General features: G+C 37.3%; 1 protein-coding gene and 1 pseudogene across 1 annotated transcript; one reads left to right on the top strand and one right to left on the bottom strand.

The window, feature by feature from the left end:
* Positions 1-245: 245 nt before the first annotated feature.
* Positions 246-11,440, top strand: LOC122310024 (annotated as a pseudogene).
* A 1,364-nt stretch (positions 11,441-12,804) lies between these two features.
* On the bottom strand, positions 12,805-13,901 carry LOC122311859 (germin-like protein subfamily 1 member 13). The gene is made up of 2 exons (XM_043126622.1): positions 13,684-13,901; positions 12,805-13,485 (listed from the first exon to the last, which is right to left on the bottom strand). Exons 1-2 carry the CDS (start codon positions 13,817-13,819, stop codon positions 12,935-12,937), a joined length of 687 nt encoding a protein of 228 aa, XP_042982556.1. The 5' UTR covers positions 13,820-13,901; the 3' UTR covers positions 12,805-12,934.
* Positions 13,902-24,556: the final 10,655 nt, after the last annotated feature.

Below are 24,556 nucleotides of genomic sequence, written 5' to 3'. Positions count from 1 at the left end.
GCAGTCTCATAAAATTTTGATCGATTATAAAATTTTTTGGAAACGGAAACAGAGATGGGTTTTGGGAAAGAGAAAATTTAGTTGTAAATATAATTATGTATTAATATATATATTAATTTAATGTGATTAATTAAATAATAAATTTTATTTAAAATAATATTAATTTAAATTTTAGATATAAATTAATCAATATTAATATATAGATTAATAGGAGATTTACTTCTAAAAATTCTCAAAAATCTTAATTTTCTTTTGTGTCAAGTAGAGAAGGAGAAAGTAGCACCGTCCTCTGTTCCACAGTTCGTTATCTTCTTATCAAACTGTGAGAAACTAAACTAGCTTGGTTAGGTTTATTGGGTTGTTTAAAAACGATTGCCCCCCCTTTTTTTTGTGCCTTTTGCACCTAAATCTTATCAGTTTGACCACATTCTGATTTTGTGATTCTGAAATTAGTGAATGATGATGGCATCTGAAGGAAGCAAACCCTCTCAATCGACTCTAACTCCACGCAAAATCAACATCAAGAAATTTGCAGAGTCTCGAGGTCCTGAGCTTGAGGCTCTTCACTCAATAGTAGTGGATCGATTGAATAATAATTTCGGGTCTCGAAGGAATAAGAGACGGAGAACGACTGCATTCAACAATCAAGTTGCGAGGAAGAAATGCAGGAGGAGGCAGAAGGCAGGAGGAGAAGTTAATAAGGATGGTACTTCGGAGAAAGATAATAAGAAGAAGGTCCCTCGACATGTTCGTCGGAGAGCTGAGCTCCAAATGAATCTAGAAACAGGTTTTTGTACTTCTGGAGACGGTACGAAGAGGCTGAGAACACATGTCTGGCATACGAAGCGGTTCATAATGTCAAAGCTCTGGGGTTTTTATGTTCCTTTGGTTCTTCATGGCAGGTAATGCATTATTTTGATTTGTTCTGTTTAATTGACTTCGAGATATTTCATAGTCCATGAATTTGTTCCGTTATCATTTGGGGAGACTTCATACTTTCATGTAAAATTTTTCCTTGGTTTATCAAATTTTTCTGGAGGAGCTTGAATCAAATGGATTGACAAAAATGTGTGCGTGCGCGTATTTATTTATTTTTAAATCAGTGTGCGCGCACATTTCATGCTTCTTTTAGTTCTCTTCCATATACAAGGGACAATATGTGTCTAACGTGTCTAACTTTTACTAGCTCACTTAGATTTTAAATTGTATTATCATGAAGAGGAAGAGGTTCTAGGGCAGTCTTGAAGTGGTTTAGACAAGGGGTCCTTGTACATGACGCAAGCTATCATGTTGCTGTCCAATTGGAGGGTCCTGAGGTAAACATTAATTCCTTTAATTTTTTAGTTTTTTTATTTTATAGTTGAGAGTTTCTTTCCTCATTCTATTCAAATTGTTTGTTTAAAATAAACCTCTTTGATTGGGGAAGCAACATTTTTGATCAGTTCTCATTAGAGTCGTTCAAACACCACGAGCCCAATAAAACTGCAGGGCAATTATATTCTGTTGCGAGATTCATAATCTAATCCTTGGCGTATGCTTCTAGGATTCTTTAATGTCCGTTCTAAAAATGGTGATGGCGCCATCCCCTTCAGCTCTTTCTGAAGCTATTTCTCACTCTGTTATTTCTGGCTCCATATATGGAAAAGTGCAATGGTAGGTAATCTCATGAACCGCTCTCTTATGAATAAGTATTACTTGAGGAATCAGATATATGAACTCCTTTTTTCTTTGCAGCTTTGTCATGTTGGAGCACCTGTTTCTCAGTCAATTGCTCCTGTGACCTATATGTGGCGATCTGTTTGCCAGGAGAGTGGATGTGGTGATGCTATGAATGATAATAGTGATGGAGGCAATAGGTCAGAGGGTAGTCAGTGCTGTTCTTCCTGTCACCAAATTTGGGTGTGGATAGATGTTTCTGCTGTGAGTGAAGGACTTGATGCTCTAAAATTAGCTTGTGAAAAGGAGGTACACAATCTAAATTTTGTTATAAGATTATTATATTTGCAATATTTTTGGAATCCAAGCCTACTGAAACTCAGTGGGCTGAAATTCCCAACCTCCAATAAGGTGTCACTTGGGAAGTCCTCTACATTATACCAAGTTCATAGCTCCCGATAAACAGATTTATAATTCGTACCAGTGCTATATTAAGATATATGTATACGTGTTACATATATCTTGTTACTCTGGGATGTGATTGAAGTTCTCTAGACATCTAACCTATGAGTGAATGATGCGTTTTGAGGGCTCCTTACATTACAGACAAGAACACATTCCTATTGATATTTTTTTTTTTTTTTTTTTTGATGAATAAACAAATTTTATTAATCAAGTAGCAAAAACCAGTATTACAAATAGGCAAGATGCCCTAACTAGGTAGGCACAATAGAGACAAGGAACTCGTGGAGGGCCATGCCATTGAAGTCAACAGCAATAGCCCAACTACATAATGTTCTAAAAAATAAAGCTCTAAGCTCCTCCATCGATCTCGCCTGGTCTTCAAAAGTCCTCTCATTGCGCTCCTGCCACAAACACCACATAACGCAAAGAGGGATCATCTTCCATATAGCTTTAAGAGGTTGCCGACCTCTCAAGCTTGCCCAACAAGCCAAAGCTGCCTCCACTGTTTTTGGCATGACCCAAGCCATATCTAGTCGTCCAAATACTTCATTCCAGAGACTCCTTGCTGTATCACAATGCAAGAGAAGGTGTTCCACTGACTCACCGGCTCCTTTACACATGCAACACCAGTCCGCAATAATAATCCTCCTTTTCCTCAAGTTGTCTGTGGTCAGTATCTTACCTAAGGAGGCTGTCCATACAAAGAAAGACACTTTGGGAGGGGCCTTGTGGCGCCATATCTTTCTCCAGGGAAACTGAATAATAGGCTCTTGGGTGAGGGCCTTATAAAAAGATCGCACAGTAAAAATACCTTTACATGCAGGGGACCACCACAGGGCATCCTCCTGTTGTCTGTTTGGCCTAACAGAGTAGATAAGGCTGTAAAAGTCTGCAAAACAACTCATTTCCCAATCTTGTGCCCTCCTGCTAAAATTGACATTCCAAACTACTTGACCCTCCGCTGCCTCCATGACTTCCGCTACCGAGGCATCCTTAGCACTTGCCAACTGGAAGAGCAACGGGAACAAAACTTTCAAAGCCCTGTCTCCACACCAGACATCGCTCCAGAATTTTATTCTAGAGCCCGTCCCCAAAAGGAATTTAGTGAAGCGAGAAAACGCCCCCCACCCTCTTCTTATGTGTTTCCATAAACCAACTCCATGTGCCCCTCTCACCTCACTAGTACACCAATCCCCCCATAGTCCCCCATATTTCTTCTCAATTAACAATTTCCATAGAGATTCCGGTTCCTTGGAAAATCTCCATAACCATTTGCCTAGCAAAGCACGATTAAAATCCTTTAGTTTTCTGATTCCCAAACCTCCCCCCGAAATAGGACGGCAAACCTGCTCCCATTTAACCAGGTGAAACTTAAACTCATCCCCCAAACCCCCCCACAGGAAATCTCGCTGGAGCTTCTCAATGCGGGCCGCCACACTTGCTGGTATGGGAAAGAGAGATAAAAAGTAGGTGGGTAAATTAGAGAGTGTACTTTTAATCAACGTAACTCTTCCACCCTTCGACAGATACATTCTCTTCCATCCTGCCAAACGCCGCTCGAATTTCTCGATCACTGTATCCCACACCGAAAGGGCCCTCGAGGCACTTCCCAACGGGAGTCCCAAGTAGGTCAAAGGGAATGAGGTGATCTTGCACCCCAGTGTTCTCGCTAACTGTCGGACATTAGGAACTGCCCCAATTGGCACCAATTCAGATTTTTCCAGATTTACCTTCAAGCCGGATACTGCCTCAAAACAGAAAAGTACGGCCTTCAACACTCGCATTTGGTCTTGCTCAGCTTCGCACATAATTAGGGTGTCATCTGCGAACAGTAAATGAGAGATGACTATGTTACCCCTATCTGGGGTTCCAATCGAAAAACCAGCGAGGTGGCCATTATCAACCAATGCCGAGAGCATTTTGCTTAAGGCCTCCATAATAATAACAAACAACAATGGCGATAACGGGTCCCCTTGCCTCAGTCCACGTGTACTCTGAAAAAAGCCCACTGAAGCTCCATTTACTAACACCGAGAACTTAGCCGAAGAAATACACCAACGAATCCACTTTCTCCATCTTTCCCCGAAACCACATCTCCTAAGCATATGAAGAAGGAAATCCCAGTTAACATGATCATAAGCTTTTTCCATGTCAAGTTTACACATGATCCCTGTGTTCCCGGCTTTTAATCTACTATCGAGGCATTCATTAGCAATTAACACCGCGTCTAGTATCTGTCTTCCTTTGACGAAAGCATTTTGTGGTTGTGTAATAATCTTCCCCATCACCTCACTTAATCTGTTCGCTAGGACTTTGGATATGATCTTGTACACCCCATTTACCAAACTAATAGGCCGAAAGTCCTTTAACTCCATTGCCCCGGTCTTTTTGGGAATCAATGCAAGGAAAGTGCTATTGAGGCTTTTTTCAAATTTTCCAGCCCTGAAAAATTCCTGGAACACCTGCATGAGGTCCTCCTTTATCACCTCCCAACAATCCTGGAAAAAGCCCATAGAGAATCCGTCTGGTCCAGGCGCCTTTTCCTTAGCCATTTTCCGTACTACTCCATGTACCTCTAATTCATCAAATTCCTTTTCCAACCGCTCCACGTCACCCGGTCCGATGGCGTCAAAAGACAACCCATTCAGTGGCGGCCTCCATCCCACCTGCTCCGTTAGTAAGTTCTCATAGAAATCAATAACATGATTGTGAATTACCTGCTCGTCTCTGCACTCCACCCCATCTACCTTCAGCATCTCAATATTATTATTTCTCCGATGTGCATTTGCGACCCTATGGAAAAAGCTCGTGCTTCGGTCCCCTTCCCGCAACCATAATGCCCTGGACTTTTGACGCCAAGACATTTCTTCTAGTAATAACAGTCTCTCAATCTCCGCTCCTAGTTCGGACTTCCGGACCTGTTCTTGCTGGGAAAGTGGTTGTAACTCTTGCCGCCTCTCGATCTCCTGAAGCTCCACCATCTTTATTTTTTTACCTTCCCCAACATTGCCAAAGGTTTCCACATTCCAAGCTTTTAGATCTCGTTTAAGAGCTTTCAATTTACCCGCAAAGATGAAGCTAGGTGTACCTTGGAACTGGTAAGAAGACCACCATTGTTTGACCTTATCCACGAAGCCGTCCGCCTTTAACCACATATTCTCGAATTTGAACGGCCGCTGCACTTTCCGCATACCTCCACAATCAAGCATAATAGGCCAATGATCCGAGCCAATACGAGGCATTCGCCTTTGCCATGCGTCCGGAAAATGGCTTTCCCATTCTGGTGAAATTAGGAAACGGTCCAAGCGAGACCATGATTGATTGTTGGACCAAGTTGCTGCACCCCCTGCTAATGGCAAATCCACCAAGCTCAGCTCAAAAATACACTCCGAGAACTCTTCCATAGCCATTCGCAATCTTCTACAACCAGAAACTTCACTAGGGAATCTTACCACATTGAAATCCCCCCCTATGCACATGGGAATGTCCCACCAACTATGAATCCCAGCCAGTTCTTCCCACAGCAACCTTCTATCTGTATCTATATTTGGGCCATAAACACCTGCAAAAGCCCACAAAAAGTTATCGGAGACGCATCTAAAGGAGCAAGCCACCGTATATCGCCCCACAAAATCTTCCATTCTTTCTACCACCCGCCTATCCCACATCAAGATCACCCCTCCCGATGCTCCATTCGAAGCCAAGAAAGCCCAGTCAATGTATACCCCACTCCATAAACTTCGCACCAATCTTCTATCAAACATTTTTAGTTTTGTTTCTTGTAGGCACACGATGTCTGCCTTCCACTCCCGTAGCAAGTTCCTAATCCGGAGCCTTTTATTAATATCGTTTAGCCCACGGACATTCCACGATATAATCTTTGACTTCATAAAGAAACAGCCAGCCCCTTCCCCTTTGTCTTGCCTCTACTGGCACTACCCTCCATGTTCATCGACCACGTCAATCGTTTAAGTTCTCGATGTTTCTTCGCTTCACCTTTACTTTTTTGATTATGACCTGCTTCAATCGCTGTGAAGAGTGCAAAGAATTGTTCCTCATAGCCATCGCAATCAATACCCACCAAGTTTTGTATCTCTTTCACCTTGTGGAAGACCCAATCTGAAACATTTGGTTGAATCGGAAGACATAGACTCAACGGGACAGGCTCCTCCAAGCTACAGATCTGATTTCCACTGCTTTCGCTTTCCAAAATGATGTCGTCCAGCCCCAGCTGTCCACACACATCAGGAAATGCAAGCTCGTCATCCTTCGAAAATATTGAGACTTCTGACCCACTTCCCTTATCATCTTGCACCACAGAATTGATCCCTGGTTGTACCAGGCCTTCCGAAAAAACCCCCCCCAAGTCTACTGAATTTAACAGCTCAATCTGACTACCTTGCAACGAAACAGGCTCCGGGTTTGTTCCAATAATCCCAGCAAGCTTTTCGCCGGAGGTCTCTGCTACCATCGCCGGAGTCTGTACACTCACCAAAGTTATCGGCTCAGTCTGGCTTCCCTGCACCACTCCAGGCCCTTCGAGACTCGATATAAGCTCCAGGATTTGCACCGTCGGCCCGTCAGTATGCTCGCCGGAGGCCTCTGGAACAGTCACCGGTGTCTGTATAGTCGCCGGGATCCTTTCCGTCGTTATCGGGCAAGATCCTGTCTCCGGTACGAAGCCTACGCTTCTTTCGCAGCCCGAGTTACAATCGGGTCTCCCACTAACAGAGTCAGCCGGATTCGGGCCGGGTAGAGGGCCGGATTGGGTCTTGGGCATTAGGTGGGCTGAAGCTAGCCCAGGCCCACAGCTATATACCGGGTCCGCTTCGCCCGCCCAAGAACTCAAAAGCTTAAAGCCATCGGGCTTGGGCTGGGACGGCAACTGGTTTGATGGCCCACACCCGGCCTGAAGCTTCTGCCCAGCCTTCTGGGCATTTAAACCTGTAGTTTGGGCTTGCATAAGCCCACCATTCCGTGGCCCATCCGAAAGAGTTGAAACATGCCCAGCCTTCTGGGCATTTAAACCTGTGGTTTGGGCTTGCATAAGCCCACCATTTCGTGGCCCATCCGAATGAGTTGAAGAATAGCCATCGTGTTTCCCTTTTATTTCCTCCCACCTTTCAGTTTCCTTTCTCAGCCCCACATATCTTCGTAAATCCTCCATTTCCTTCTGTAATTTCCTCACTTGGCCCTGCAGTTCCAGTAAACGTCTGCTGCTCTCCCACGCCAACTGACCTCCTCGAGCCCAGCCACCTTCTGCACCCCGTACGACCTGTGGTGTCCGGCGCACCATCCCAGCTTCTCCTCCCTGTCTCCTCAGCGCTTGGTGTTCTCCGGTCGACTTCAGAACCTCCGAATAAGTTCGATTAAAAGGTCTCGGTTCCCTCCCCTCATTGCTCCCCCTAGCTCCTCTAGCAATTCCGAACATAGCACTCTTGTGCTGAGCCAATTCCACAGCAATATCCTTCAAAGTTCTCCAACCCCAGCCATTTTTTCCTTCAGGAAAACAGAGCAAGCTCCTTCGGCCCCCCTGATCATACTCGGCTATAGATAGAAATCTTCCACGTCTATTCTCACATCGTTGGCCGACGAAACTACGATAGCCTTCCCTTACCACTGAATAAACCTCCTGCTTCCCCCCACTCAGGCACTCCTCCAGCACTTTTACGAACCAGAGAAGAGTATTTCGACCCACCACCACATCATGTTTTACCTTCCATCCCTGCTCCGAGATGTGGAAGTTATCTCCCTTCTTTGCAAACGCTAATAGTTTTGACTCGATTACTAACTCTCTAACCCATGCCATACTGAACGTAAAAAAACGAAATAAAAAAAGAAAGAAAAGGGAGAGGGAAAAAACAGGGATGAAAAGAGAAAAGAGAATCAACTCCGGCGAGGAGCGCCGGAGGGTAGGGTGTGTGCATGCATGCAGTACGGAGAGAAAAAGAAACTCATGTGTGCTACTTAGAGGGTCAAAAACAGTTATGATATTTTATTTTTTTACGTCATCATGCAGAATAGATGTCATAAGATGCTCAAACAAGACCATACTTTGTTGTACTATGTCACAACAAGATGTTTATGTGTTCCAGCAATTGATTTTCCACCTGTCCAGATTCATAGATAGTCAAATAGAGAACCAGATAGTGTTAGGTCACATACTCCTGTAATATTGATATTATTTTTATTTCATCTGTTCTATCTTCAGATGGATGAGAGGGGCTGCTTGATCAATTGTTTTTCACTTAAAGGTCAACTTGCAAAATTAGAAGTATCAGGATTAAAGGCATTTCAGCTCCTTCAAAAGATATTACATCCTGTTACTTGGTGAGTAATTCAAAGATAGAAACATTTTGCATTAAGTTAAGAAGTTTGAGATGACTAATTGGGATGATTTGCTGTACAGTTTTTCAGAAAAATCTTGGCAGAAACATTCAGCTGCAGAGTCCAACAGAGTCTCTCAATTTAAAAACTCTTCTGTACCCGAAAATGAGGATGATTTTTGTACTCATGCAATTTTGTCACTTAGAGTCTGGGATCCTCACATGGTGTCTGAGACGAGCTGCAGATGTTCCCAAGTCACATTCTACTGGTATGCCCAGTGTACCAAAAACTGAAGCTAAAGAGCATGCTGCATCAGCAAGAATAGTAGACAAGAACAGGGAGTTGCTCTTATCATTTTGGTCAAAAGCTGAAGAAAATGGCATTATTCATAATAACGATTTATGGGAGAGTAGCAGTGGAGTAAGTGCCCCTTTGGAAGAGAGTATATTGTGCATGGAAAAGCATAGATTGCGGATGGAAAACTTTTGCCTTGATGCTCCAAATTCTGGGACGTTGAACACTCCAACCAAGGTGCAGTGCTCAAGATCCTGTCCTATTATGCTTTTGAAAAATAATGACCAAAAGGGCTTGTTTATAGGGTAATTCCTTTTTTCCTAGTAAAGTCTCCATCTTTGTGTTACTAGAATAAAATTGCATCACAAAAGCTTATGCTTGATCCTTGACTCTACATTTAACATGTGCATAACTGCGGGTGTTAACTTACAAGTTTGTAATAAGTCTGTGTGCATCATCAGTGTAAAATGATCAGTTATCTATGAAATTTCTGTTTTAATTACAAAATTTGGCGTGCCCATACTTAAAATGTGGAAAAGGCCAATATGAAAAGCAATTCAAGTTTAAGATCCTTAGTTTCTGTGATTGGCCTTTTCATCAGCAGGTTCAGCATGCACTCAGCCTTTCACCTTTCACCTGTGAAAACTTATTTTTATGAACATAAAAATATTGTATCCATCATTAATTTTTTACATGACGAAAAGCATTATGACTAGCCAGATTGAATGCAAGGTTATTTATTGTTATTCGTATCATTTGTTTGATGCATGCTAACATGATTAAAAAATATTATTTTGATGTGCTCGAAATATTTTAACTACTGTTTTTTTAAAAAAAATTTATTTATCTATATATAATACCTGTTATGTTTTTGTTTCATTTTCTTTTAGATGTTCCATTGTGCTCCCCTTGAGTTGGGTCAAGGCCTTTTGGGCTCCTATTGTCTCTAAGAGGTCATGCAATAGGTTTGAGAGAGAAGCACTGGATTGCATGTGAAGTAAGTCTTCTTGAACCTTTCAACTATAGTGTTCAGTACCGGGTTATAAATCATTGATGGTAATCTTCTTTCTCTTGCAGATGGAGTTGCCATTTTTTCCTTTGGATTTTCCTGATTGCAATGCATACTCATGTTTTATGGCAACGGAAAATGTTGCGTCTACTAAAAAAGCAGAACGTTGTCCTCCTGATGTCAGGCCTTGGAAAGTTCCCATTCCACCTCCATGTGACACCATTAGGCTTGCTTTGAACGAAGGACCCAGAAGAGTTGGAAATAGGGAAACTTATAATGAGGAAGATATCACTAATGGGAATTCATTGGCCATCTCTAATTCTGGAAATTGTGCTAGCTCGGTATTTGTTCATCATAGCAATGCATTTGACGGAATGGTAGCAAGGACGTGCTTTGTGCTGACTGATTTCTTGAGAGAAATCCATGGTGATCATTTCCTTCTATTTTCTCAACTACTGGACCACAAGACGAGAATTTTTAAGTTAATGAAGGATGAAAGCATATTTGGCCTCAGCCTAAAGGGAGTTACCCAATCTAGTTATGATCACAAACTATGTTTTGTTAGAGTTCTTCTCCATGCTTACAAGGAAGGTGTTTTTGAACAGGGAGCAGTTGTGTGTGCACCTCAACTTACGGATGTATCATTGTTTATTTCAAGGTAGTTAATTCTTGAAACTTCTCTTTTTTAGTTTAATAAGTTATTACCATAAAAAAAAGTGTCATTTAAATTCCAAAATTTATCTTGATCGTTTGAATTGGAAAATAGTGAGGTTCTAATGTGCAAGAATCATGGATAAATTTTTGCCAGAATTCTCAAACAATTTTTCATGTGACTATTTCTTCCTTTGTACATTGGAGGCTTCATGGGTGGGAGAGCAATTTGATGAAATGCGTATGCCTGGATAATTATAAAGGCAAGATTTTGTCTGAAAAGTTGTAAAGATATGTTGAGTTATGCCTATGTGCCATCAGAATGCTCATCTACATAATGCAAACTTTGTTTAATATGATTTGTTAATGACAAGTTTTCTTTGCTTAGCGTATGTACCCAGTATGTGTAAACAAATTATATTTTGCCCGGTATGGTTCGAGTCATAATTATTATGTTGAAAGTATTTTTACTTTTGTTATTGCGCAGGCAGGGGAATGACAAGGGAGGACTTCAAATGCCTCAATCTGCTGTCAGATCATATTTCAAAGAGCAATCTTCTGCTAAGTGGGAACTCCACATACCAGAAGATGTTGCAAGGGAAGTTCACTGGTGGCCAATCGGCTTTGTGACATCTGGATTTGTTTGAGGGAGGTTAGTATATGCATATTTTTCTACAAAATATACGACTGTGTACTTGTAATTGTCTTCCACTGTATTATGTTTTCATAATAACAATATCCGGTCCGGAATGTGTGCAGCAAGAAGCCAGCAGCAGAGGCTTTATGCGAGGCAGTCTTTCTTGCTCATCTTAGAGAGGAGCAGTGGAAGAACATGTCCACAAAGCGGAGGAAGGAGATCTATGTTCTGGTTAGGAATCTAAGGAAAATGCTAGTTGGCTCCTTGGAGTTGATTCCTAGCTAGGTTTGACTGTTAGTGTATTTTATTTTTAAATGTTTAAAGAAGTCACCACTAGTGAATTTGTATTTATATATATTTTCTTAAATGTTCAAAAAAAAAAAAAAAAAAAAAAATCCAACTCAGCGGTTAAAAGTCGGGCGGCAGGGTAGCATTGACCAAATATATATTATCCGGAACGTTTTCTTTATTTTTTTTCAGTACAAAAAAATACAGAAAATAGAGCCTCATGATATACTATCGTATTGATTCTTGTTTGTGATAAAAAATAGTCCTCTAGAAAATAATTGTTATCATCAAGTCAGCTTAAAATTACATCTCTTTGATCTTTAGTCGAGTGTCTTCATCCAATTTAACTTCGCTTTAACAGTTCAGAAATTCTAATTATTCAAAACTCATTTAATCCTGGCCATGTGTTAGTCACTTCTAATCTTTTTCTGAATTAATACTACTAGGAAATAATTCTCTGGAATGCTTTACTAGGAAATAAGGCCTTCTAATTTATTTTGTAGAAATATGTGGACCAACTGTTTATGAGTTGTTTGGATTCAGCAACAATTTCATTTGATCCCATCTTTATAATTTTTTCAAATTTTTACATAAAATATAATAAACAATTCAAAATTTTCAAATTTTAAAATAATAATACTATTAAAAAAATAATATTCTAATAATATTTTATTTAATTTTCAAGTTTCATTTAAAACTGTCTCATCTCATATCACTATTCGAACAAACTCTTAATCTTGTAGATATGGGTGCAAATTGGTTAGAGGATTCTTCAGACGACTACCCTCTTCATATTTTCTTTATTTTTGCATTTGTCTTATAAAAGAGCCAAACTAAAACAAACCAAATTGATGTAACGGAGCTGTGCATGCAATATTTAATGTGCAATTCTACTATTTCTGAATAAACCTTTTATTGCTAACTTGCTTCGACCCTTTATGTACTTGTTCTTAGGTAATTGCTGTAGAATTCCAACACATATATAGGAGTAAGTAGTTCACGTTAGCTAGCCACGAGAAGGGCCACCGACTCGTAGTTTAGCGAACGGTAAGTACCATAGTTTTTTTTTCGTTGTGGGGGGGGGGGGGGGGATGATTTTGTTTTGGTAATGTTATTGTCCTATATTCTCTAGGAATAAGGAATCCACGTACTCGCCTACTTTCTTCTCCAGTGGTGGGCTTAAAATCATGTCCCATTAATTCAACATTTTTTTTTTTTGTTTGGAATATAGCTACTAGCTAAGAAATAACGATCTATAAGCAATCAAAATCATGTCTAGACAAGAATAATCTCTTGAATATATATATATATATATATATATATATATATATAAATTTTTAGCAAGTTCTACCGGAACAAGTAATTATTTACTACAACGTGTAATTTTAGCGTACGCAAGGATGCAAGTAGAGAATAAACTGAAAGATCCCTCTTCATGAACTTAAACGCAAGTAGAGAAATTAAGGAAATGAGAAAGTACACAAAGAACCATCTTATTTCATTATAATTATTCAAACGATATTACAATAAAGGAAACATATATGAAAACTTTCAGTTTATTTGAACGGTTTAATGGTTCATTAGCGTGGTTATTATATTATATATTTCTATTTCCAGAATTGTTTCTGAAGAAGTTCAATCACATTCTTGTCTACTTGGAAGGCCTTGATGAGAACATCGGGATTAATGGGAGGCTCAGATCCAAAAACTGCATTGGCTATGGTGATAACTCCTGGATTCTGGCTGCTAAGACCGGCGAAGGCAATGGCTTTGGATTTTTTGGGATTCCACTGGAAGTGAATGAGACCAATTGGGAATACAAAAACATCTCCGGTATTTAGAACTTTGGTGAAGAGGCGGTTTTTTCCATCAGCTTGGTTAGAGGTGACAAAGCCAACTAATAGAGTACCCTCCAAGACTATTATAAACTCAGTGCCACGAGGATGTGTGTGTGGAGGATTCAGACCATATGATGCAAAGTCAATGCGAGCCAAGGATATGCCTAAAGTGTTGAGGCCTGGTAATTGTTCCACAGTAACGGCAGTGACATTCGACCCTTGTCCACTTGAGGTGTCTCCGGCAATATCTAGCCCCGGGAAGAAGAAGTCTTCGGCTTTGACATCCTTTGGATCCTTGCAGAATTTTCCATTTACAAATACTGCATACAAAATGAAAAGTTCGTTACTACAAAAAAGGATTAGTACACTTTCATCATATATACTTGATGTGATATGTTATTCTCTTAATATCATGACCTCCAAGCATAATTACAAATAATGAGAAAATCAGTAAAGATACTTTAATTTAAATGAATATTTTCAAAAGAAAGTACGTAATAATAAGAATGTATTCATACCAGCAGAATCGTATTTGTCGACTGCAACACAGAAGTCCTGAAGAGGACTAGGATCATAGGCAAAGGCGAGAGAGCAAGCCAAGGCCAACAAGGCCACGGTTGCAACCTGGTACATGAGAACACTACCTTTCATCATGTTGGAGGCTGTCTCTAACTTTTAGTAAAAAAAATCTGTGGTAGTATTGGTCGGGTGAGGGTTGAGAGTGATACGTTGCAATATGGAAACATGTGATCTATTTATAGAGGGAAAAGCCACTGAACCATTTTCCTTGCACGGTAAGATGATTAGACTTTTATTTGAGGGGAGAATCGTTGCACATCTTTCTCCAACCACTACACACATGATCATGTTGAAAACCGCAACCACAATTCGACCATTTCCGAATTGATCGCGGACCACTTCTGCATGCAATACTTCAAACGTGTTGTTTTGGTCAATTCAAAATCAAATGTATTATGTACATGGACGCTATGTGCATATATATATACATGGTACATGAAGTAGTAGTGTCTGATGATTTTGATCAGCATTGATACAGCTAGGAAGGAAAATGCAGATCATGTAGTACTACTTCCACGTACAGCAGGAGAAATTTAAATGTGCTTATAATCAGCGCGCAGATCATGCTCTATAAAATTGATCATTAATTTCTTCTAATCTCACAAAACAATTATTATTATTTAATTATATAATATGCATGCCACATAAAGTTAATTTTGTCGGTGGATATATATAAATAACTAATTAATACTCTTTCGTGTTTTTTAGATTTATAATATTATTAATTTAATGGTTTCCTGTAACCAACATTAACTGCGTACTTACCATATGGTCACTTCTTCCAGCTTAATTCTAGTGATGATGACGTTCTCTTTCACGAAAATAAATTTATTAGAAATAAAAAAGAAATATATAGTCACGATCACAATGGTACCCAATTAAAGTACGTGGATTCAGAATGAGCCTATCTACCACTTGCGAGGATATTCAAAAGTCTAACGTACATCCATCGGTTCATAATGATCTCAATTTAATTCCCTTCTAGAATATTTGACATCAGTACAACCTTCTCGCGTTGATCCTTTCCTCCCTTTGCCTATCTGCAACATCATATCCATTAAAGGATAATGTCAAGGCCGTGACTATCAAATGTAAACATTATTATAAATGAGTTTTTATTTTTTATTATTTCTCTTTAATGATTTTTTACACATCTTTAACTATTAAAAAAAATTAAAAAAATATAAATTTACTAATAGTTATTAGTTACTTCCTTAACCATTAATAAAAAAATTAAAAAATAAAAATAAAAATATGTGAATAGACATATTTGGTGAGCATATTTGATAGTCATACTATCATTTTCCATCAATCAAAATAAGTTGCAAGTGGGAATGGTACTTGCCATTTTTTCTCACCAGCACTTGACCATGGAGCCTCTAGGAGCTCATGACTGGCATTTTCTTAATTTTGTCCTTGGGATCATTTTATTAATTCTGGGAAACTTTGGTGTTTGTGCGTCTAAGATTGCATGATGACTTTAGAGGCTAGGAAAAAATTAGAGAAAATGAGAGGTAGAAAGTGAGCTAGGTAGCTGCATCTCTTTTTCTTTTCGTTTTTACTTTTCAACGTACAAATGTATATATATCATGAACCATGCTCGGTTTTTTGTTATTGTTATTTTGTTCATTTAGAGACCAATTAAGTCCTTTCTTTTGCTAACGTTGTCCGTCCGATAATTATCCAAAAATATAAGGTGGAGAAAGAAATTAGAATTAAGATATATGTTAGGTTGTGTTAATGTCGACCTTTTACCTGCTCGATCGGGGAAACTTTCAACAATCTAGATCACCGTAAACACGTCTGTTGCATTAGAAAGCTAGCGTACAATACATTATTATATTTGAGCCCGGCTTTTACATAAGCACAATTTTCTAACAGCCCGGTTACTGTCTTAATGTTAAGGGGAAAACAAAAAACAAGAAGCAGGCGTCCTAAGCTGCGCAATATATTAAGGAATGGGTCATCCAAATTAGAATGCAAGCATATATATTATATATATATATATTAAGATCTTCTCCACTTATATCTATAAATATATAATAGAAATATTGGGTTGTCAAGTCTGGAAAGATAAACCAACAGCTGCACAAATAATTGAAAAATACTCAAGACGTACAGTCCCAATTCAATTATAATATATATATATATATATATATGCACGTACGTAAGAACTTGCAATAACATATCATTTTAAACCTCGTACGAATCAAGCTGCTAGCTAGCTATAAAAAAGGAGTGCATGGGTGGATCTGATTTGTTAATTAACCTACGTACGTACGTACGTCACTGATATTCTTCATCTTATTATAATTAACATCATGCTGGATCGGATGGATCGATTGATGTTGGATGCATTATTAAATTATTAATAGTACTACTGATCAACGTCATTGGCCATGGATGGAGTACTACTCCAATTCATGTATTCATGAGTACTTGACAAGAATATGGTTTTGGTTATCACATGGATCGATCGTCGGTGCATGCATGCAGCTGATAGGTAGGCGTTAGATCTAGCCTTGAAAATGGCTTTATATCTTATTTTACCAATTAAGAAAGATTGTGTACGTCTTTTTTTTCTTTAGTTTAATTTTGACCTGTTCCAGTACCAGTTCTAATCTAACTAGCTAGCCTTACGTCACATGATTATGATGATTTCTATATAAAAAAATATATTAATTTGCAACTGTGAATTGTTTAACTACTACATAATCATTTTGAAAAAAATGAATAAAACATAAGACCTATATGAAAAAAATTAATTTTTTAATAGTGGACCTCACTCATTTTCAAAAGGATTACCAGCGTTTATACACTTCATAATTGTATATAAAATTACTCTTTATATAAACCTGATCATATAATAAAACATTCTTAAATGTTTAAGGTACCGTACATTTAGATAGTATTGAAATTGTTTCATTTGATAATCTCATCTTATTATTATAATTTTTTTTAAATTTTTACACAAAATATAACAAGTAATTCAATTTTTTTAAATCCAAAAATAACAATAATATTAAAAAATAATACTCTAATAATATTTTATTTAATTTTCAACTTTCATATCATCTCAACTACTTACTATCCAAATGACACTTAATGCTACATGCTTTGCTTTAAACTCCTAATTTTTATTTTTATTTTTTATGAGTGTCTTGATGTGTATATATATATACACTACAACAAAAAATTGATTTTGGGATGATTTTGGTTTGGGACGAAATGAAAATCGTCCCAAAAAGTTAGATTTTGGAATGAAATCAAAAAATGATAGATAGTCCAGACCGTTCGAATGGTCTAGTTAGGGACGAAATATTTTGTCTCAAATTAGTTAAACGTTCAAACACTAAATATATACCATTTGAACGTATAAATTTTACCGTTCGAATGTAATTTTAGCGCGTTAAGTAAAATTTTTTTAGAGGGAAACTGATTTTATCGTTCGAACGTTAATTTTTTATTTTTTATCATTCGAACGGTGATCAGGGGTAACCAATTTTTTATTTTTTAATTTTTTACAGAATTATATTTATATTAACTAGTAAATATAAGAAATTGGTTAATTAAATAATAGGAATAATATAAATTAATAATTAGTTTAGAAAATATAAAATAATAATATTTCATAATTAAATACTAAATTTACAAAATAAAAAATATTGTCCATACTTAAAACAAAAACTAAATAAAAAAAAACAATAAAAGGTACTAATTAAGACCCAAGTCTTTGCACACTTCCTCGACTGCAGCTATACGTTCCTCTATTTGTGTCAGTCGAGTACAGATGGTGACCTGAGTCGCAGACATGGCATCAATCTGTGTACAAAGCACAGACACAGCAGAATGGATGTCCGTACGCACTGCATCAATCACTGCTGATGTCTGTTCGCTGATCGCTGCACGCACAATCTCGTCCATCTCCTCACGAGTAACATTGTTTACTAATGCCTCGGCCTGTGTGGATGTCCCAGCAGCTGATACTCCATGATCTCCTGGCTCTGCATCTCGCTGAGGATCAACCTGATCTGAAACATGTCTACAAAGACGCAATCTCGAGTGTCCCGTGCTGCGTGAGAGGGTGGTGCTGTTTATCGGTCCCATCGGCTTCCGTTTACACTCAGCAACATCAGGCACAACACCAACAAACAGTAGAAATCGAGTGATCAGGATTTCAAACGGCAGTATATCCATCGAAATGTACAGAGACTCTGATCGAATCCTATCGAATATATATCCCACCAAGTCGATAGGAATGCCACGAGCAACCTGTATCGTAAATTTCATCCGATCAATGCCAACCTCTGTCTTGTGTTGCCGAGGGTCAATGTTGTTGGCAATTATCCAATTCAAAATCTTGAAAAAAGAGGATAAATCTGCCTGTTTGATGCTCTTCATCCCGTCATACAGTGGAGCATCTGAACCAACAACCAAATCCCTCACCTCATGATCAGCAAGGGTATCGACCTCATCAGTATAAACTGATGCCTCATTCTCAGCTGTCTCCACCTCAGCTGAAGGATCAGACTCTCTAGGCACCACATTCGGATATGCATCTGGCAACATAAGAATACCGAGATGCTCAGCAAGTAGTACCCGTGAAAATACAATAGGTACTCCTCGGACGGAGACCTTGTAGGCCCCTCCGTCATTGGGGCTGGCACTACCGAGCTCTCTATAGAACTCAGCAACAATATCAATATAGGAGACTGGCTTCCATACTTCCTCTCGTGCGTCTAGGATAGGTCCCCAACCACGATCGCTGAAGACTGTTGGCAATGAATGACCCTCCCAGACAAGACTCTGAAAATCAAAAATCTTCACTGGTCGCTCCAGTGAAATAGCCCTCTCCCTGACCGGACCACTATTAGTCTCGCCAAGATTGCGTCGCTTACGTCCCACCCTAGAAGAAGACATTATAATCAACCTGAAATTTATAATTAAAAATTAGATACACAATATTAACAATAAAAATACATTAAATAACTATTCACAGTATACATCAAAGAATAGCAATTTAATAAAGTGAGACATTGTGAACAAAATAACTTTTAATAAATAATATCACTTTATTTAATATTAATGTGATCAATATTACTAGAAATATTAATATTAAATTTTATATTTTTAAATTATGGCATTAATTGTATTATAATATAGAAATTATTTTTAATTAAAAATGATTGGAACTATAATATGGAAAAAAAATAATTAACAAATATTACTAAAATAGTTTATACCGTTCGAATTTCTGGAATAGTAATCGAACGGTAAAACTGTACCTTTGAACGTGTAAAACAACGTTCTAATGTTTAACGTTTACCGTTCGAACACTCAACGTAGAGGTCGAACGGTCCATCTAATGTTCGAACGTCTAAATGAACGGTTGAACGGGTTACTACTTGGTCCAAACGTTTGAACGTCTCAAACAATGTTCAAACATTCAAATACCATTCGAACGTTTGGATCAACAGTCGAACGGTTGGATTAACAGTAGCGTTCGAATGATATTCGAATTGATTTGGCTTTCAAGCTGAGTCGACTCAGCCATTGAAATCCATGGAATCCTTCGATTCCATGGATTTTGTTGCCCAGATGACTAACACAAGAGGGGGGTGAATTGAGTTGTACTAAAAAAAATAACAATTATAAATCAAATATATAATATAAAAAATAAACAAACTATGAAATAACAATAAATATAAAAAGTAAGGGTAAGAGAGAAGCAAACTTAGTATGTTAACGAGGTTCGGCCCTACTGCCTACGTCCTCGTCTCAAGCTACCCCTTGAGGATTCCCAAATTTACTATTCAACCTCCTTCAGGTGGAGATAGAAACCTATTACACCTTTGAACAACACCGCTACAAAGGATCCGTGTAGAACACCCTCTACACTTGCAATCACCTTATACGTGGTGATTCAACTATTCCCCGTGTAGAATACTTTCTACACACACAAGGGTTATACACACCCTTTTTCTGATACAAGAGCTGATAGTGGGTAGGTTATCAGAAAACACTCCTCAATGAGTGAAATAAGAACAATACAGCGCAAACTATATCTCTCAAAATGAATAAGGATTAAGGCTCAATGCTTAGAGAAGAGAGAATGAAAGCTTTGAATGAATGTTGTATGTTCTTGGTGTTGTGAATGTGAAGCTCTCAAATGATCTATTTATAGGCATATGAGACTTCATATTCAAATTTAAAAAGATTCACATGTCAAAGACAACATCATTCACTTTTTCAAAAAATTCAAATAAAAGGTTCTTCTTTTTCAATTGTCAAAGACAACATCATTCACTTTTTCTAAAAAATCAAACCTAATCTTTTACTTTTAGCATATGACAAAATGAGCACATTTTCCTTTTCAAAAAATTCAAACCTAATCTTTTACTTTTTGCATATGACAAAATGAGCACACTTTACTTTTCAAATGTTTCAAACAAAATCATCTACCTTTTGTATAAGTCTAAAAAAGCATCAATCACTTTTGAAAATATTCAAATAAAACATGCACATGTGAAAAATGACAATCAATCATCTTTAATATTTTCAAAGTTCAACCCTTTAATCAAGGCATGCACATGCAAAAGTTGACAATCAATCATCTTTCAAAATTTTCAAATTTAATTTTCAAAAATATTCATGCACATGTGGAAAATGTATTTTAATGCTTTATGATAAAATATTAATTTTGAGCATTAATCCTAATTTCGAATTTTGAAGAGATTTACAACATTACTCTATAATTTTAATGTGAACTTGTTCCCTTCTTGCTCATGCTTGTTTCCTTGATGTGCTTGACTCCATTGTGTAGACAACTTGAGCTTGAGACTTCTTTATTCTTTGAATTCATTTGTTATCATCAAAATCTATGTGTAAATATATAATTACACAAAACTTGAAATCTTGGGTTCAACAATCTCCCCATTTTTGATGATGACAAATACTTGATAGAACCTGAAACCTGTATTAATACTTAAGCTCCCACTGAGAATGTGCGTTAGTTTTTCAAGCAAAAGTATAAATATAATTCCAAGCATATATAACAAGTTTAACAATTTAAACAGTGTTAATGTTCTAGTCTAACACTTCTCCCCCTTTTGGCATCATTAAAAAGGATCCGTAATAAGTAAATAGACTGAAGAAAACGGTGCGTAAGTAGACACTATAGATAGTTGAAAAATGGAGCCGTCCGTGACCCGACAAGTGCTGCAAAGCCTCGAGGCCTAACTCTATGAATTTAATACGGCTGAAGATTTAAACAATCGCCTGATGTTGTTGACAAACGTGATTGAAGGCTCCGAGTTTCTATAAAAAAATGATCATTTTCATCTATCGGCTGCCAAAAAATAATCGCTTATTGACCTGAGTTCTGTTTTTCCACAAAGATAGAATGGCTGAGCAATTCTCTTCCATTAATGTTCCAGACTTGAATCAAGAACCCTTGACGCATCAATCATCAATCTTCTCTCCTGAGGCCGTCAATACCATGATAGGAGCAGTGAACCGTTTTTCTAGTAAGGTTGATTCTAAGATTATTGCAGAATCAAGAATGCTCAGTAGTCAATATGCTGCATCTGTTACGATCTTGTCTCGAAGGTTAATGGCGAGGGTGAGTGAGATTGATCATCTTAACATGCAAATATCTGAGTTACGACAGAAGCTTGCTAATAAGGATAGTGAGAATAAAAGGCTAAAGCAAGAAAACCAAGAGTTGAAAAAATTTGCAGATTGGTATGCTCATGATCTGCAACCACGAATAGAGGAGCTGGAACTAGAAAGGGTTCAGATACAAGGTCAACATCGGCAGATTATTGCAGAGGTTCATCGTTTACTAGAAAAATATGGATAATCTACTGTTAATCTCGCTGGCTTAGTAAGAAAACTTTTGACAATGTGTGTCCAGCATATCTTGTATTTCTTTTGACTAAATAAGATTTGAAGAGACAATAGTTTGTCTTATTCTTTATGCTATCTCTATAAAATCAGTCCTGAAGTTCATCTAATTCGCATCAAGTTTTCATCTCATCTCTATAACTCATCTGCATTCCTTCGGCATTCTCGTTTTAAGCCTTCTATTCTTTTCTCAATGGCTCATTCTTCTAACATTTCTCTAGATCCATCCATGAGGCATTCTGCATCTCAACCTCCTGTCCTTTCTGCAGCTACCATTGGTGCCATGTTGCAGCAAGAAAATAATAATCTGACTAATAAGTCAGATTCTGATGCTATTTATGACTTGGTGAGTCTTGGGACTCGCTACTCTTCCTCTATTGTTGCTTTTTCTCAGCGGCTACAAGCCAAAAATCATGAAGTTGAAAGGCTCAAAGAACAAATTGTTGTATTTCAACGAATTGTTCAAGAGTCTCACACAAGGGAAGGAATCATTCGGCAGAAGAATAAACAATTGAAATCTTTATTAGATTCTTCATTCCGCTTGCCGATTCCCATGGATAAGAATGACATGATATTGTATGAAGAGAATGAGCGTCTCAAACATGAGACTAAGAATCTCAAGTTTATGTAAAAGTATTTAAAAAATCTATCTCTATTTTTATTGACTCTAGTATATCTTTTAAGAGATATTCATAGCATGCATCATACCTATTTCTCTTCTGATCATACATAATCTATCTTCTGGTAAAGGCTTTGTGAAAATATCTGCTAACTGATCGTGTGTGTTTGTGAATTCTAGTACTATATCGCCTTTCTGCACATGATCTCGAAGAAAATGATATCTTATTTCAATATGCTTAGTTCTAGAATGTTGTATTGGGTTCTTTGAAAGATTTATAGCACTTGTATTATCACATTTGATTGGAATGTGATTATACATGAGTTTAAAATCTTCAAGTTGTTGCTTCATGTAGAGAACTTGAGCACAACAACTACCCGCAGCAACATATTCTGTCTCAGCAGTAGATAGTGCAACAGAATTTTATTTTTTACTAAACCAGGAAACTAGTGCATAACCTAAGAAATGACATGCTCCACTAGTACTTTTTCGATCTATTTTACAGCCAGCATAATCTGCATCTGTGTAATTGATTAGATCGAAAGATGTGTGCTTAGGGTACCATAACCCTAGGTTAATTGTATCACTAAGATATCTAAGAATGCTCTTAACTGCAATTAAATGTGATTCTTTTGGAGATGATTGAAAGCGTGCACATAAGCACACACTAAACATAATATCTGGTCTACTGGCTGTTAAATATAATAAGCTACTAATCATACCTCGATATATCTTCGAGTCAACTGGCTTACCCGATTCATCTTTATCAAGTTTAGTTGATGGGTTCATTGGTGTTCCAATTTCCTTAGCATTTTCCATCCCAAACTTCTTCAGTAATTCCTTAATATATTTTGATTGATTGATGAATGTCCCACTTTTTGCTTGCTTAATTTGCAATCCGAGAAAGAATGTAAGTTCTCCCATCATGCTCATCTCAAATTCTTCCTGCATAGTCTTAGCAAAAACTTGACACATATTTTCATTAGTAGTACCGAATATTATATCAACAACATAAATTTGAATAAAAAGAATATCATCATTTTCATATTTAATGAAAAGAGTTGTGTCGATTTTTCCTCTTGAAAAACCTTTTTCAATCAAGAAACCACTAAGTCTTTCGTACCAAGCTCTAGGAGCTTGTTTAAGTCCATATAGTACTTTTGTGAGTTTGAAAACATGATTTGGGGAAATATGATTTTCAAAACCTGGAGGTTGCTCAACATATACCTCTTAATTTATAAAACCATTTAAGAAAGCACTTTTAACATCCATTTGAAAAAGTTTGAAATCTTTATAACAAGCATATGCAAGTAGCATTCGAATAGCTTCTAATCTTGCGACAGGTGCATATGTCTCATCATAATCGATTCCTTCTTCTTGATTAAAACCTTGGACTACAAGTCGAGCCTTATTTCTAGTAATGACTCCGGACTCATCTTTCTTGTTTCTAAAAACCCATTTTGTTCCAATAATAGTGTTATGATAAATGCATGTTATGAGTTGTTTAGTATATTAAGCTAATAATATTTTAGTTATAAGCTAATTAACTAACACTCTCTATTGTAGCACTATAGATGATATTATATTATATGATAGTATATATGTTATATATATTAGGATATATTAACATATTAACATATATAGTAATATTTGATTATAATATATAATCAAGCATATATATTATAGCTATTGATGTCAAGTTATTCATTAAATTAAATTAAATAATCGTATGTCAATTGTTTTTTAAATCAAACTAAACAATCGTATGGCAAAGAGACTCTGCGGTGAATAAGATATGCATTTTTTAAAAATAATTCTTAATCATTGTCTCCGAGATCAGAAGCTTGTACGCATTTTCTCCGTCTTATTTAGCAATTTAACATTATTATTTTATTTGACATATCGAATTTGTAAACCTAATCAGATAAAAAACAGTTCATTTCGATTACATAGAATGTCTTAAGTTTTGTACTCTCAGAAATAAATACACTTTAATTTGATTCAGTTTGGCTTGGAACTTTTATAGGACATTAGTAGCTATAATCTAGTGCAAATCTAATTTTTAATCGAATAAAAATTTACTCTGAATCTGAGTTTGAATATCGTTCGAACGCGTACTATTATGCGTTCAAACGTTTTTGTACTCAGGATATTAACGTTCGAACGAAATTTCACGTTCAAATGTTAAAATCACGGGAGAAAACTTTCCCGCAAATAATTTCATGTTCGAACGGTTAGTAAGTTACCGTTCGAACGTAAATGTTCTACATTTAGACCACATGTTCATA

The sequence above is a fragment of the Carya illinoinensis genome, chromosome 5 (assembly GCF_018687715.1).
Source record: "Carya illinoinensis cultivar Pawnee chromosome 5, C.illinoinensisPawnee_v1, whole genome shotgun sequence".
Taxonomy (NCBI): domain Eukaryota; kingdom Viridiplantae; phylum Streptophyta; class Magnoliopsida; order Fagales; family Juglandaceae; genus Carya; species Carya illinoinensis.
Note: the sequence above shows the minus strand (reverse complement) of the source record. Positions and strands in the feature narration are given on the sequence as shown.